Source organism: Cynocephalus volans, chromosome 13 (genome assembly GCF_027409185.1).
Source record: "Cynocephalus volans isolate mCynVol1 chromosome 13, mCynVol1.pri, whole genome shotgun sequence".
Lineage (NCBI taxonomy): Eukaryota > Metazoa > Chordata > Mammalia > Dermoptera > Cynocephalidae > Cynocephalus > Cynocephalus volans.
The window spans coordinates 52,049,319-52,065,886 of record NC_084472.1 but is presented as its reverse complement, the minus strand read 5'-3'; the positions used below and the strand labels follow the sequence as shown (position 1 = coordinate 52,065,886).

The 16,568-nt window shown below is 35.8% G+C and overlaps 1 protein-coding gene across 3 annotated transcripts in view; it reads right to left on the bottom strand.

The window, feature by feature from the left end:
• The window catches only part of WDR7 (WD repeat domain 7), a 362,337-nt gene that overhangs the window by 89,182 nt on the left and 256,587 nt on the right, over window positions 1–16,568 (bottom strand). For all 3 annotated transcript variants that reach the window (XM_063077001.1, XM_063077002.1, XM_063077003.1), the window contains exons 23-25: window positions 7,982–8,099; window positions 1,641–1,790; window positions 860–942 (exon numbers count right to left, since the gene is read on the bottom strand). In XM_063077001.1, coding sequence (XP_062933071.1) covers window positions 860–942; window positions 1,641–1,790; window positions 7,982–8,099 — 351 coding nt within the window. The remainder of the gene's footprint in view (window positions 1–859; window positions 943–1,640; window positions 1,791–7,981; window positions 8,100–16,568) is intronic.

The window sequence follows — 16,568 nt, the reverse complement described above, 5'->3', positions numbered from 1 at the left end:
GAAGACAGAAAGATTCTCTCAGGACTCTTACAGTTTAAAATACAATGCATTTATAACATGAGCAAAAATAAGGATATTGAACTTGTTTTTTAAAAAATGTTATATAACTATGAGTGACTAGTTCTGTTTTCTACAAAAACAATTATCTTCAACAGATACAAATACTATTTCTACTGACTACGTGGAGGTAAAACATTTTTTTAACAAAATATGCTTCAAGCTATAAACATTTTCAGAACCAAACTTAAAACTACTTTAAAAGAAAAATAAACTTGTTACTACATTCTGATACAAAAAAAACCTTCATTTCATAACAATTGTATGCTATATAAGACATATATAATTCTGAGAGTTATATTTAACATTGTTTTAAAAGTTTTAATTTTCTTGGCTTCTTGTTTTTTTATAGGGAGAACACCTGTACTTAGTAGGACATAATGCAAATACTGGCCTTTATATTAAAAATAAAATTTACCAGTGAAAATGTGGCCTAAGTATTTCTGTTGTCTGTAAAGTACATCGTCTTCCCTAAGTCGGAAGCTTCCTAACTCCATTTTGTAATGTAACTAATAATTTGAGTAATGTATATAAGAATATAGACATATTCAATAGATTCTCTTACTCATTTTTTAAGTTTTGAGTAAAATGTCTTCATGACCCAATTTCAAATAGCTGGTTCTACTATATTTGTGTTTTTGACTATAAGCTACCTAAACAGTTTTAGAAAGTAAGCAGATACTAATTAATTAATGATTGAATTTCTAACTGAATAAGACTACTAATTAACTACACCATGAACATTTTTAAAAAATATGTTACAGAAAATTATTTATTTTGCATGTATTAAAGGCTTCTTTACCTGCAGATGGCTGGGAAACACTCCTGAAGACCTTTCTTTTTAACTAAAGATCCTTCAAGGCAGTACATGATGATGTCCATAACCTTAGACAAAAACAACACAGATCTAAAATTAATTTCAAATACTTAATTTTTCAAAATTTAAATGATTAACTTAGGCCTCATTTGCCCAGGAAAATTCTCGATAGTCTCATTTTACTATTTACTTTAAAACAAAACAAAAGCAATTTTAAACATGTATATTACAGGCTCTGTTTTTTCTGTGCAAAAAATTTAAAGGACAGTACAGTAAAATAAAGAAAACAGACTTGTTTACTTTAAAGTCAATTCATATACATGTACAGTATAGGTAGCTTTTATTCAAGCACATTATACATTTTATTTTGTGTATAATAAAAGACATCAAGGAGAACATAACCTTTAAAAACTACTCTAATACAGACCACGTGAATGGTGAATGGGCATAGCAATCGTTTTGATTTTTGAGGAAATTTAAATAAGGCCTCCCGAAATGGCACAAAAGTTAATTTATTTGAGCTTTCTTTCTTTCTTTCTCTTTCTTTCTTTCTCTCTTCTCTCTCTTTCTCTCTTTTTCTCTCCTCTCTCTTCTCTCTCTCTCTCTCTCTCTCTCTCTCTCACACACACACACACACACACACACACACACACTCACTCATCCTCTCTTTCAGAAATGATGGAGGAAAGATGCTAATTTATATTACTGCACTATAATATTTAATTTAGGGTATTGATATATATCATATAAAACAGGATATTCTTACCTCCACAAGAAGATCCACAACATCTGTAGGCATCTTTTCAATAAGAATTTCAATGACTCTCAGAATTTCTCCTTTAGCTCGTGCAAGAGTTGTAGTGTGCATATTCTGCTGCGATTGTGTATTTGCTGCAAGAGCTGTATGTCTGTGTACCTGTAAAAGTATTTCCATGCTGTAACTATGATTGACACTAGATACAGTTTTACATTTGTAGCCACTGGCTTACTTCTCACTTACTAATATAATAGGAAAAAAAAGGGAATCAACAAAAACCTCTTGGGGTGGGTCAGGAAATACTTTTGATTTCAAAAAAATTTATATAATAAAAACTCAATAAGAATTGTTTAATAAGATCCTGTAAATTCCTGGCTATCATATGAGATCTTAATGTAATATTACCATGACGCTTTTAAAAAGAAACAGATTGAAGATTACATTTGTGAATTTGGTATATTTGGTAATGAGGTGAACAGTACTTAGGAGATGCCCATATGATCCTTGCTCTCAAGTAATAATGGTAAAGGATATTTATTTAGCATGTACTGTATCCCAGACACTATTCTAAGTGCTTGATAATCAAGCTGGGAAATCCAAGTGAACACGCCTTTAAAAAGGATGAGCAAAGTTAATAATATAAATTCAGTGTGATTTTTCCCATACAAACTATAAGCTTTATAGTTCAGAGAAGAAAGAACATTAACAGGACGTGGAGTAGCCCTGGAATAGCCATGAAGAAGTGGCTAGGAATGGGCACAGGAATGCAGTAGGAGACAGCAATAATAATAGAGAAATTACTCTCTATTATAAAGTGAGAAATACTTTAGTATTTTACTCTAATACTCTAAGAGTAAAAAGTGAAGTGGAAAATTTGTTTTTAAAAGGTAATAAATGTAAACATGACATTAAAATATTTTAAAATTACCCTTCCAACCAAAAGCTGGAGTAGAATGTATCCAAAGCACAGGTATTCTAACGGTTCATTTAAAAATACTCACATGTAAATGGCACAAATTAAGTTCAAAAACACAATTAATATAAGGACCCATCAGACTAATGGAAGGCTTATTCAATATATTCAATATTACTACTGTGAATATTCCACTGATGGGAAAAACTGGTAAAAAATTTTCAAGGATAATAAAACTGTTCATTTACACATACACACATACATAGACATTATATATAATTATATATAAATATATAATACCCATAAAATATATAAACAAATATATACATATGTACATTTTAAATATAACGAAACCTTTATAAATCTGGCTGCTCCAACATTGGGTGCGTACATATTTATGATTGTTATGTCTTCTTGATGGATCAGTCCTTTTATCATTAAGTAGTGTCCCTCATTGTCTCTTTTTATGGTTTTTAGTTTAAAGTCTATTTTGTCAGATATAAGAATAGCCACTCCAGCTCGTTTTTCTTTTCTGTTTGCATGGTAAATCTTTTTCCATCCTTTCACTCTTAGTCTGTGTGAATCTTTATGGGTGAGGTGGGTCTCTTGTAGGCAGCATATAGTTGGGTCCTGCTTTTTGATCCAGTCAGCCAGTCTGTGTCTTTTAATTGGGGAATTTAAGCCTTTAACATTAAGAGTTGTTATTGAAAGGTGTTGATTTATTCCTAGCATTTTATTGGTTGTTTGGTTGTCTTAGGTGTCTTTTGTTCCTTGCTATTAGACCTAAAGAAGGAAATAGACACTAATACCATAATAGCAGGGGACCTGAACACTCCACTGTCAATATTAGACAGATCATCTAGGCAAAGAATCAGTAGAGAAACACAAGATCTAAACAAGACTCTAGACCAATTGGAATTGGCAGATATCTACAGAACATTCCACCCAACAACCTCAGAATATTCATTCTTCTCATCAGCACATGGATCATTCTCCAGGATAGATCACATATTAGGTCACAAATCAAGTCTCAATAAATTCAAAAAAATTGGAATTATCCCATGTATCTTCTCAGACCACAATGGATTAAAACTAGAAATTAATAACAAACAAAACTCTGGAAATTATACAAACACATGGAAATTAAACAGCATTCTACTTAATGACATATGGGTCCAAGAAGAAATCAAGCAGGAAATCAAAAAGTTTATTGAAACTAATGAAAACAATGATACATCATACCAAAACCTGTGGGATACTGCAAAAGCAGTATTGAGGGGAAAATTTATTGCATTAAATGCTCACTTCAGAAGAATGGAAAGATGGCAAGTGAACAACCTAACACTTCACCTTAAAGAACTAGAAAAACAAGAACAATCCAATCCTAAAGTTAGCAGACGGAAAGAAATCATTAAGATCAGAGCAGAACTGAATGAAATTGAAAACCAAAAAACAATTCAAAAGATCAACGAATCAAAAAGTTGGTTTTTTGAAAAGATAAATAAAATTGACAAACCATTAGCTTGGCTAACAAAAAAAAGAAGAGAGAAGACTCAAATAACAAAAATTAGAAATGAAAAAGGCGATATTACAACTGATTCATCTGAAATACAAGGAATCATTCGAGACTACTATAAACAACTATACGCCAACAAATTTGAAAATCTGGAGGAAATGGATAAATTTCTGGACACACACAAGCTCCCAAAACTGAACCGTGAAGACGTAGAAAATTTGAACAGACCAATAACAATAAAGGAGATTGAAGCTGTTATCAGAAGGCTCCCAACAAAGAAAAGCCCAGGACCAGATGGATTCACAGCAGAATTTTACCAAACATTCAAAGAGGAATTGACACCGATTCTTTACAAACTATTCCAAAAGATTGAAACGGACGCAAATCTCCCAAACTCATTCTATGAAGCAAACATCATCCTGATACCAAAACCAGGTAAAGATATAACCAAAAAAGAAAACTACAGGCCGATATCCTTGATGAATATAGATGCAAAAATCCTCACTAAAATACTAGCAATCAGAATACAGCAACACATACGAAAAATTATTCATCACGATCAAGTGGGATTCATCCCAGGGATGCAAGGTTGGTTCAACATACGCAAATCAATAAATGTGATACACCATATTAATAAACTCAAACACAAGGACCATATGATCATCTCTATAGACGCTGAAAAAGCATTTGATAAAGTTCAGCACTCATTCATGACAAAGACCCTCTATAAGTTAGGTATAGAGGGAAAGTATCTCAACATAATTAAAGCCATATATGCCAAACCCACTGCCAATATCATCCTGAATGGGGAAAAGCTGAAAGCTTTTCCTTTAAGAACAGGCACTAGACAAGGATGCCCACTCTCACCACTCCTATTCAACATAGTGTTGGAAGTACTAGCCAGAGCAATCAGAGAAGAGAAGGAAATAAAGGGCATCCAGATTGGAAAAGATGAAGTCAAACTGTCCCTGTTTGCAGATGACATGATCCTATATATCGAACAGCCTAAAACCTCTACAAAAAAACTGTTGGAATTGATAAATGATTTCAGCACAGTAGCAGGATACAAAATCAACACACAAAAATCAGTAGCATTTATTTTCTCCAATAGTGAACATGCAGAAGGAGAAATCAAGAAAGCCTGCCCATTTACAATAGCCACCAAAAAAATAAAATACTTAGGAATTGAGTTAACCAAGGAGGTGAAAAATCTCTATAATGAGAACTACAAACCACTGCTGAGAGAAATTAGAGAGGATACAAGAAGATGGAAAGATATTCCATGCTCTTGGATTGGAAGAATCAACATAGTGAAAATGTCCATACTACCCAAAGTGATATACAAATTCAATGCAATCCCCATCAAAATTCCAAAGACATTTTTCTCAGAAATGGAAAAAACTATTCAGACATTTATATGGAACAATAAAAGACCACGAATAGCCAAAGCAATGCTCAGCAAAAAAAATAAAGCTGGAGGCATAACACTACCTGACTTTAAGCTATACTACAAAGCTATAATAACCAAAACAGTATGGTACTGGCATAAAAACAGACACACTGACCAATGGAATAGAATAGAGAATCCAGAAATCAACCCACACACTTACTGCCATCTGATCTTTGACAAAGGCACCAAGCCTATTCACTGGGGAAGGGACTGCCTCTTCAGCAAGTGGTGCTGGGAAAACTGGATATCGATATGCAGGAGAATGAAACTAGATCCATACCTCTCACCGTATACTAAAATCAACTCAAAATGGATTAAGGATTTAAATATACACCCTGAGACAATAAAACTTCTTAAAGAAAACATAGGGGAAACACTTCAGGAAATAGGACTGGGCACAGACTTCATGAATACGACCCCAAAAGCACGGGCAACCAAAGGAAAAATAAACAAATGGGATTATATCAAACTAAAAAGCTTCTGCACAGCAAAAGAAACAATTAAAAGAGTTAAAAGACAACCAACAGAGTGGGAGAAAATATTTGCAAAATATACATCTGACAAAGGATTAATATCCAGAATATATAAGGAACTCAAACAACTTTACAAGAAGAAAACAAGCAACCCAATTAAAAAATGGGCAAAAGAGCTAAGTAGGCATTTCTCTAAGGAAGATATCCAAATGGCCAACAGACATATGAAAAGATGCTCAACATCACTCAGCATCCGGGAAATGCAAATAAAAACCACATTGAGATACCATCTAACCCCAGTTAGGATGGCTAAAATCCAAAAGACTATGAACGATAAATGCTGGCGAGGCTGCGGAGAAAAAGGAACTCTCATACATTGTTGGTGGGACTGCAAAATGGTGCAGCCTCTATGGAAAATGGTATGGAGGTTCCTTAAACAATTGCAAATAGATCTACCATACGACCCAGCCATCCCACTGCTGGGAATATACCCAGAGGAATGGAAATCATCAAGTCGAAGGTATACCTGTTCCCCAATGTTCATCGCAGCACTCTTTACAATAGCCAAGAGTTGGAACCAGCCCAAATGCCCATCATCAGATGAGTGGATACGGAAAATGTGGTACATCTACACAATGGAATACTACTCAGCTATAAAAACGAATGAAATACTGCCATTTGCAACAACATGGATGGACCTTGAGAGAATTATATTAAGTGAAACAAGTCAGGCACAGAAAGAGAAACACCACATGTTCTCACTTATTGGAGGGAGCTAAAAATTAATATATAAATTCACACACACACACATACACACACACACACACAAACCGGGGGGGGGGGGGAAGAAGATATAACAACAACAATTATTTGAAGTTGATACAACAAGCAAACAGAAAGGACATTGTTGGGGGGGAGGGGGGAGGGAGAAGGGAGGGAGGTTTTGGTGATGGGGAGCATTAATCAGCTACAATGTATATCGACAAAATAAAATTTAAAAAAAAAAAAAAAAAAAAAAATAAATAAATAAATATAACGAAACCTTACAGTAACACTATACACTATTAGAAAAACATAAAACCTTAGTCTATAAATTTATTTTAGAAATGAATTCAAAGTCCCACTGACTCACATAGCCCATAGAAACTGCTAGTTGAATCTTCCTTCCTCCATTCTATCTACCTTCATGTCACAAATATTTACAGCATGCCTATTAAGGATGGCTCTGGGGCAGATGTTGGTCCAATAGATTTCAGGTTATCAGAGTAGGCTCAGAGGTATTTATTTAGTATTTTAAAAATTCATCATAGCTGCAGGAAAAACAACTCAGACAGAGCCCATACCCTACAGACACAGAGTCTGCACATTATTCATGCTGAAATGGAAGAAACCTTTAAAAAAATTTAGGAGTTTATCATCCTTTCCTTTTTCTCCCACTACTAAGACCTATAGGAAAGATCCTATAATTGGCTCATTGTTCTTTACTAGCTTTTCAGTTAGATGTGGGCAATTAGTTAGAACACTAAGAGTGTGGGAATCAATTGGCATTCAAGTCTTTATCTGTGACATGTAATAGGAAAAACAATTAGCAAGTTTATGACTTACATTTTTTGTTTACAGTTGAAGAGCCAATTCTAAATAAGAAGTTTAGTTTTGATTACAAGTAGGTACTTACACTTGAAAAATATGAATACCTTTAATATATTTTAATTTGCATAAGCTTGCTGTATTTCAGATTGAAAATTACTGTCAAATATTTACAAGTGAATTAACCTTGAGAAGAGAAATGAATACAAAAGCACAAGTGATAAATTCACCTCTGTGGAATTCAGAGTGTATGCACACAGACACATACGTATTCATTTTGGTACTAAATTATTAACTTTCATTGTTCGAGAACAAACTGAAATGATTATTTGTGGCTACGGATCCTCAGCTTACAGTATCAAATAATTCCTCTAAATGAGAAGATGAAGCACACTGAGAAGTTCTGCTCACCTCTTTGGCTATAGTGGTGATGAAGGCGGGTGGTCTGGCAGTGGCAATGAGAGAGAGGGCATGCCTCGCAGAGCGGGCAGAGTCAGCTGCCGGGCTCAAAGGCAGCCCCATTGTGATGCTAAACAGGGATCAGAAAAAAAGGAAAAAAGAAAAGAAGCATTAGAAATATAGACTGAAAAGATTAGACACAGCTTATAATGTCAGTTCAAGGTCAATGGGAGCACTCAAACAGTTAGAATATAATGGACTTGCAACAATGAGCCGTGATTAGGAGTCAGGGTGTTCTGGCATCAAATACAAAATCGAATAATTAACCGTGAAGATTGAAAACAGTATGTGCATCTGTCCAAAGTGTTAAAAACGCCTTGTTAACAAATTATCAAGAACTGGTACTGAATACATATCGCAAACCTCAGAATAAGGCAAGAATGAATATCATGCTGGGGATTTGCAAATTTTTCCCTTGAAAACAGTTAAAGGTAACAAATTTGTTTATAAGTCCATGTTAAAAGATTGTATTTAAGGCTGTATATCTGAAAGGAAGCAAAATTCATTTCTGTCTATAAAATTATCAAAAGAACTGAGAATGACAAAATTATTTTCAGTTTGTACATTATTTTTAGTTTGAAATCTCGTCAGCACTGTTAGTTTACCCCACACTTAGTACTTTTGGAACCAATCTACTAATCAGCATGAGGTGCCAACAGTTATTTATTGTTGATGCAAAAATTATATTAACTGATACTAATTCTCTTTATATAAAGAAGAGACAACATGATATTGTCAAGGCTATTCATAAGACTATGTACACAATGAAATAAATATTTCCAAACTGTGAGAATATAAGGGTTCTGACAGAAGAGTGACAGTATATTCATTTTCTACCTCTAAAACACAAAAATGATAAATATTCTTGTTTCTAGGCTTACTTTATTATACATAAACCACAGTGAAAAGTATTCAGACTTAACTAAAATGTGGCATGTGATCCAAAATATCAGGAGTATTTTGTTACCCAGTATGGGAATCCAATCATAGTTTTTCTAGTTAAATAATTTTTATATCTAAGTATGCATATGAAGATGCATTAAGATTTATCCTACTTCAATTAAATAAGTCTATGTGCTTCATGTGTAAACTGGATTATGTTTACTAAGAATTCTCAAAAAGTTTACAGGTATCTATAATTGATTTTAACTTTTAATTGAAAATAAGATATATTACATAGGCATTCTCATCATTGTTAAAGGAGAAAATTGATTAAAGAAAATCCTGTTTATAATTTCTTTGTGACTGTTGCCTGATAATATAACTGTCTCTCTTCTTTTTTCCATATTGAAGGTAGATACAAAGTGGGAACTCAGAAGAGAGGAATATGAAGAGTCTTTCTTTCTTTGACATTTACCACTAAAAAGAAAGACATGAGCTGAGATAACAAACACACATACCGAACAATAAACAAATGGAATGCACTGGTGAGTGCGTCACCCCCCATGAAAGAACCTGATGCCCTTGGTCCCAGAAGGGGCTGGAAAAAGGTGTTCAGCAGAAAAGCAAGATGAGCAGTTAGCCAGTTTCTTTTCTGGATTAAAATTCACTATTACAAATTCAGCAAAATAAATGTTTACTATGTGAGCAGTGCTGGGGCTGGATTGCAAAATTATGAAATTTAGATTATACACTCATATTTTAAGTCAATTTTTAAAAAATTCAAAATCTAATTAAACTTTTTAGGTACTCTGTGATGTTTTCTTTCTTCCATCAATGTGGATGAATAGAGGATGATGACACTGAAAGGCTGCAAGAAACCGAAATGGTATGTTAAGTGAATAATTCTGAAGAAACCTGAAACAAATTTCATAAGATGAATAAAATCACAGAATGTTGGAGGTGGAGATTCCCCAGGCAACCTCCCTGACAATCAATCAGCCAGGGAAAAGGAATGTCTGTCTCCTAGGCAGCCCATCCCACATCTGGAAGGCACCATATATAAGAAAAAAAAACTGGACCTAGAACCCAAGTCTACAAAGTAGGATTTGCTGGGCTATTTCATGTATCTGCTCCAGAGCATCCCTATGAGGTGGGCATTTTACTAAGGAGAAAGCATGTCCAGAGAAGGTAAGTGAGAAGCCAAGGTAGTAGTGTAATGTTTTTCAGGATAGCTGACCTTTGGAGAAAATAAACCAGGGAGGGACATGACACTATTGTGGCTAACTGGATTACTGAATAGGATAGGTAACATAATTAAACTCAGCAGCTTTGGATGAATGGCTAGATCACATCCCTGAGAGAAATTTCTGGTGATCTGTTGTAATACTTGGACTTCGGCTGCTTTATTTAACATGAATGGTGGTTTGAAAGAAGATATGGGATGCACAGTTTTCAAAAGGTGTGGATATAAAGTTGTAAGAGAGAGTAACCATATTAAATAACAGAACTGAGATGCACAAAATCCTTGGAAAGATCAAACTCAGCTCAATAAGAAATTTTATGTGTGGGGACAAAAATGACCAACTTTACAGGTGTGAAATAGGTGATCCACTGCTGAACTGAGCTTGTGAACTGCTGAGGGTCATACTAGAAACATAAATATGTACATTACTGACACACCTGCCAAAAGGGATACATTGTATCAAGAGAAATATTACAGTACTTCAAAAAGTGGAAAAATAGAATTGAAAAATGACTCTTTCTATGAACTTTTGGAAGTACCCTTATGTAGTGATGGGGAAGGTATTACTCTTGTAGTACTTCACGGCTCTGGGTGCCTGTCGACCATACCCATGGATATATTGCTCCTTAGGTGCTAAGAGGCAGGGTCTGGCTTCTGCAGGACAAGTTATAGTGTCCTCTTGGAGTCCATAGAGGTCCAGTCCATCCCCAGCTGTGTGCTTATGGAACACTTTGCAGTTGGAAACCAGAGTTCTACTCACATAGACATGATCCTAGCAAACTTACTGCCCACCTCTAAGTCCATGATTCCACTCCTTCTCTGTTCTTTGCACGGAGAAGAAATGTTGAGTGGGAAGTTGAGAGAGAGAGAGACAGACAGAGGGACAGACACACACACATGGACAATGAGAATGAATATGAAGGGGGGTGTGTGCACACAAAGGTGGGTGGTCAGCTGACAGACTTTCAAGCTCATGCCATGTTGACAAGTGGATAATTTCCTCTTACCCTTGTGCTGTACCCTGTGGCTACCCTAGACTGAATAAGCACAATATCTGCAAAATGGGTATATTGTACTTCACAGCATTCATTGATAAGATTAAATGAGGTAACAGATGCAAAAACATCTAGCCCAGCATTTTTATACGTATAATAAATAGATATTTCTTCTGACCAAAGATGCCTCTTACAAATAGAAGCAAGTTGAAATGAAAATAATATCCACTAACAGCAGGTCACTGGATCCAAGTTAAAGACCCAGCCACACACCACCCTTCCCATCTCAGCAAATAACCTTGTAAACTTGGGAGAATCAGCAAACTTCTTATAATGAGAAAAATGATAAAGTTCGCTGCTGGGTAGTGGGGGCTGGAAGAGAAGCTGTAGGGTAACAGGGAAGGGAGCAAACCAAAGACATGCAAACGTACTGACCACTGAATTCTGTGGAAGCTGGAAAACCCAACAATTTGTAGAGGCATCGATGTGTGCATTTGAGTGATTCCCTTCATCAGTGTCTGGCAGTTTGAGTGCAGGACTGCAGAATGTGGATAGATCTATTGCTCTGAGGTCAGGGCTCTACAGTGACCCGGAAGGCATTCACAGCACAAAAGTGGGAGGGTTGTGGCTGTGAGACCAGAAAGGTTGCCAAGGAACAGCAGAAGAGAAGCCTTGTTTCTCTCTCCTCTAGTCTACTCAATACACCAACAGCAGAAGTAATTTTCCAAGAGCACCAACTTTATTTCATGGTTATCCTGCTTAAAAACTGCTGGTCATTCCCTACCATTTCTAAGAAAAATCCCCAACTCCTTGGCTTAAGATTCTAGGTCCACCATAATCTAGTTCCACTAATTTTCAACTCAGCCTTTTCAACAATGCTCCTGAGGCCAGGCTAATTTTGGCGTACATCCCTAAAATTTTGTTCCTTTTTTTTGTGCCAGTATTTTTCTAATGCTTCTCCTTCACCCTATTCCACATTGGCATACTCTCTTCACTCCCCTTTGTTGAATTTTTGTCTTCCCCACATGGTATTCTGCAATTGCTACAGCACTTAATTACTTTCTATTGAAACAAAAACCAGCAACAAAACCCATTTATTCTGGGTCCTCAGTAATGAATCACATTTTACCAGGCCTTATGAGTTAGTTTTGTATTGTAAACTCTGTGTGGATTTGGAACATGGCTTCTAATCCTGTGTATCCTCCCAAAGAGCCTAGTACAGTCTTTGGACATAGTGAGAGCTCTATAGCTAATGCACTAAATAGAGTTAGCTAGCAAATTTAGTACAAGAAAAAAAAAATCACTTGTTCCAGTTATTGGACTGAATTGACCAGGCAATAAAGTCAAAATAATTGATCCGGTAGTTTCGACAGATGAAGTCTACATGTAGTTATCTTTAAAGTCAAGAGTGCATTGTGTGTGTGATATATTTCAATGCAGGATTCTACCTGAATGAAAAGGATGTCTGCCTTATTCTGGAATGTGTACGTAAACACAGAATTTGCTCTTTTCAACTGATCCCTTCTATGCAGATCGTTTGTTATACAGGCTTATAGGATGAGTCTTTGATTTCCATCTTTATTCCAAAAAAAAAATAGGACATGACACTCTATTTTACTCAGCATATCAGTATATACATCCGATATGAAATACCACAGATATTATAAATAAAAAATATGAATAGAAAAATAGTCCACTCAGGCTAAGTTCACACTTTACATGACTGCTCATTAATCCTGTTCTAAGGCTTATTCCATTGCAATAAAAGCATTTTAAAAGTTACATGTAAGAACACTTCAGTTAAATGTCACCATCTAAAATTGTCAGACTTCACCATCTGTCAAATTAAGCGAAACTATAAGGGAATATTAAGGGGAAAAAACCCTTAAATTTTCATAGAATAGCCTGCAAATTTTGGTCAACAGTAACAGGGTATTGAAAACAGTCTCCACGAAAAACAAAGACAACTAAAATTATTTTGAAAATGCATATCTAATTATATAGCATTTGGGATTTCCATCTTACTCCTTCCTGGCAAAACAGTGTGTTAATATTTGTCATGACTGTAATAAAGAATCTTCAATTCCTCTGTCATGTTGGACCTTAATTTCATAACTCTTGGGTGGCATTAATTTCTTAAAATCAAAGGTGGCAATTCCTCCTCCAAATGCATATCTTTTAGACCTATTTCCTATGTTATATACATTTACAGTGAATAAAAACTATGCTAACTTGATTTACTCATAGGTTTCTTCAGATTATAAATTTTCTATTAAAAATAATTTTCACAGGAATAGGAAAGGTAGTTTAACTACAGAATTCTATAGCATTTTTAATGTTTATATAACATGTTCCTTTCTCCATTCCCTACCCACCAAATTTAAGAAATATGGTTGTGATTTTAGTTAAAATGTGAAGTCTTTTTCTCCAAGTCTGTATAGTTCAAAAAGAATCTTTCTAACATATGGTGATTTTCTGCATGTTATCAAAGAATTTGTGGTTTTCAGCAACTATATATGTTTCTCAATGTTTGGTAAACTGTGACTACCCCAGAAAAGCAACAGGCTTTCTGTAATTCACTAATGTCCTCTATCTGGGCAGTACATGAAGAGCAATTGGCTCCCTTCAGCAGCTGGGTCAGCACTACTCCACTGTTCTATTTCAGGGTAAAGGCCCTGCAACATGAACTAGCCAAATGGAATCTAAATCACAGACACAACAAAGAGAGATGTTAAGTCTAGCCTTTAAAGAGCACAAGAATTTTTCTGCTTTTATAAAGTAGGATTTTCTACTTTTTATAACATTTTATCAATATGTAATTAACCACGCTGATCTAACACAATTACGTATTTGTAAAAGAGATAATACTATTGTTTTTATTTTTCTCACAATTAGCTGGGGATGGCTCAACCTATGATTTCGATGAAGTGCTGCCTCAATTATCTATGAAACAGTTCATCATGAATGAGCAGCCCATAGTCATTCATTTAAAAAATTCCTCACGTGGGCCGACCCCGTGGCTCACTCGGGTGAGTGCGGTGCTGTTAGTGCCGAGGCCGTGGGTTCGGATCCTATATAGGGATGGCCGGTGCACTCGCTGGCTGAGCATGGTGTGGACAATACTGAGCCGAGGGTTGCAATCCCCTTACCGGTCCAAAAAAAAAAAAATTCCTCACGCAAGATGTTACCTGTGGATCACTTACCATACAAAGGGTGACATAACCAGATGGTATGAAAGCTGCAAAATGGGAGCTGGGAGACCTGAATGATAGTCTTAGTTCTTAGAGTAATAGTGTAATCTCAGACAAGTTGTTAAATCTCTCTAAACCTTATTTTTACTTAATAGCCAGCCTCTGAACCCCTGCAGAGGGGTATGTAGGAGCTAAAAGCAAAGAAAAAACTCACTGTAGTAATCATTATAGAGGAAAAGGTAAAACCAATCCTTCTTTTGACCTTAATTCTATTCCCCAGAGGTAACGGGAAAGGAAATTATGTTAGAGTTTTAGATGGGAAAATCCCAGTTTACGTTCTGCAAGGGAAATAATACACACATTTAGCTAAAAGCAGCATTTATTTCCACACACAAGTTTTAAGGTACTACTCAACATCTTTTGGACATGCCTTTCTTACCTCGTTTTTTTTCAAGTTCCTGTCCTATCCCTCTTCCCATCACAATCGTGCAAATGAAAGATTCAGATGAAAATTTTCCTTGCATACCTTCTGCTTACCCAGCTATCATTCACCTCACCATGCCCTGACTGTCCATACCTTTTACCCTCCCTCTCAGTTTGTGTCTTTCATTATCTTTGGGCAGATCATATTTTTCCTTTAAGACTGCAAATGCCTCAGAGATAGCATCTTTATTTGATTCAACTTCATAACTACAGATAATACCTAATGTTCTCCTTTCACATATTAGTTCCTCAGTAGACATTTGCCTAATTAACATAGTTTAAAATTTGGCAGACTATCTGAAACCATTAGAAAAACAAGTGTTGATATTTTGATTTCAAAGATGGAAAATTATAAGTCATTTTTCTAAAATAAAGGTGTAACCAATTCTGGAAAAATACCCAATTAATCTTGAGGCATATATAGCTTTTTAGGAGACCTCTTAGGAGTCAGCTCCAACAGGGGATGTCACTACATGGGAGAGAGGCAGAAAGAACTCTGCTATGAAATGTTTTCTCCAGAACTAGGCAGCAGGCCTGAGCTTGCACCCCCTCCCCAATACCTCTATCCTCATAAACTCATAAGAATGGGAATAAAGAAAGAAACACTGTCTGTGTTGTTTTCCAGTAAACGTGAACTGAAATTTTAAAAGCACAAGGCTAACATAAAAGCTTTTTTTCATAAGGCAGGCTTAACATCACAGACAGAAGGAAGGCAGCTGTGCATGGTGACTGTGTACACAGTAAATGAGCCACAAAGAGGGGCAGCCCAGCAGGGCAGCATGAGGGTGAGATGCACACTTCACCCCCTGCACACATCGCTGCTCCATCCACCTATACCTATACCAAGACCGCTACAGCTTATATCAAGTGTGTCATGGATGCAACAGGCCATTTTCAATCTAAATCTTGTTATAGATTAATAAGCAAACATTTTCTTGCTTATTATGCAATTTATCATGATCAAAATTACATTGGACTCCTCAAGGCTACACACTGATACATTCATTTATTCAGAACTGTGTATAGAAAGTCATACTAATCTTCATGACAGAAAAGGATATAATAGCAAGATTTAAATTACCTACTGAAAACTATAGTATTTGTGTCTGTGGACATACTACACGTAGATAAAACAGAAGTGCATCTTTATGCTTGCTGATATAAGCTTAATGTAAATTTATTTTAAAACAAAAAATTAAATTCTAAAACTGAAATAAAAACCTATTACTTTACTCCCAGGCAACAAAATAGAGTGCATACTGTTGAAATTTAGATGAGATTTGAAAATTAGCTACAAAATTGGGCCAAAGCAAAATCTTGGACAATGAAAAAATGTTAAAGCTTTCTCCAGATAAACCAGGAGAGCTGTGGTAACAGCAGCCAGCACTGTTGACTCCTAGGAGGGTGTACATGGCAGCTGCGGCAAAGGGGAGGAGGGCAAAATGTCCAAAATACGTTCAGGGGCTTTGCACAAAGGCCAGCTGCCTCATACTAGGCGCAAACTCATGGGCTCCCATTCCCTCCTAATCCATAAAGTTAATCAAGAACCTTCAGGCCTTCTGTATCCAGAAGCTATCCTGGTTACCACTAAGACAAAGTGCTCATTCTAGAAACAGGCAGCTCTTGATCTGTTGAACACTAGGACCATAACCATGGCATCACCTCCCTTATCACCACCACACAGGTGACATCCATTTAATCTATCAATATGTGCTAAGTACTCTTCTAAGCACTTCACAAATATA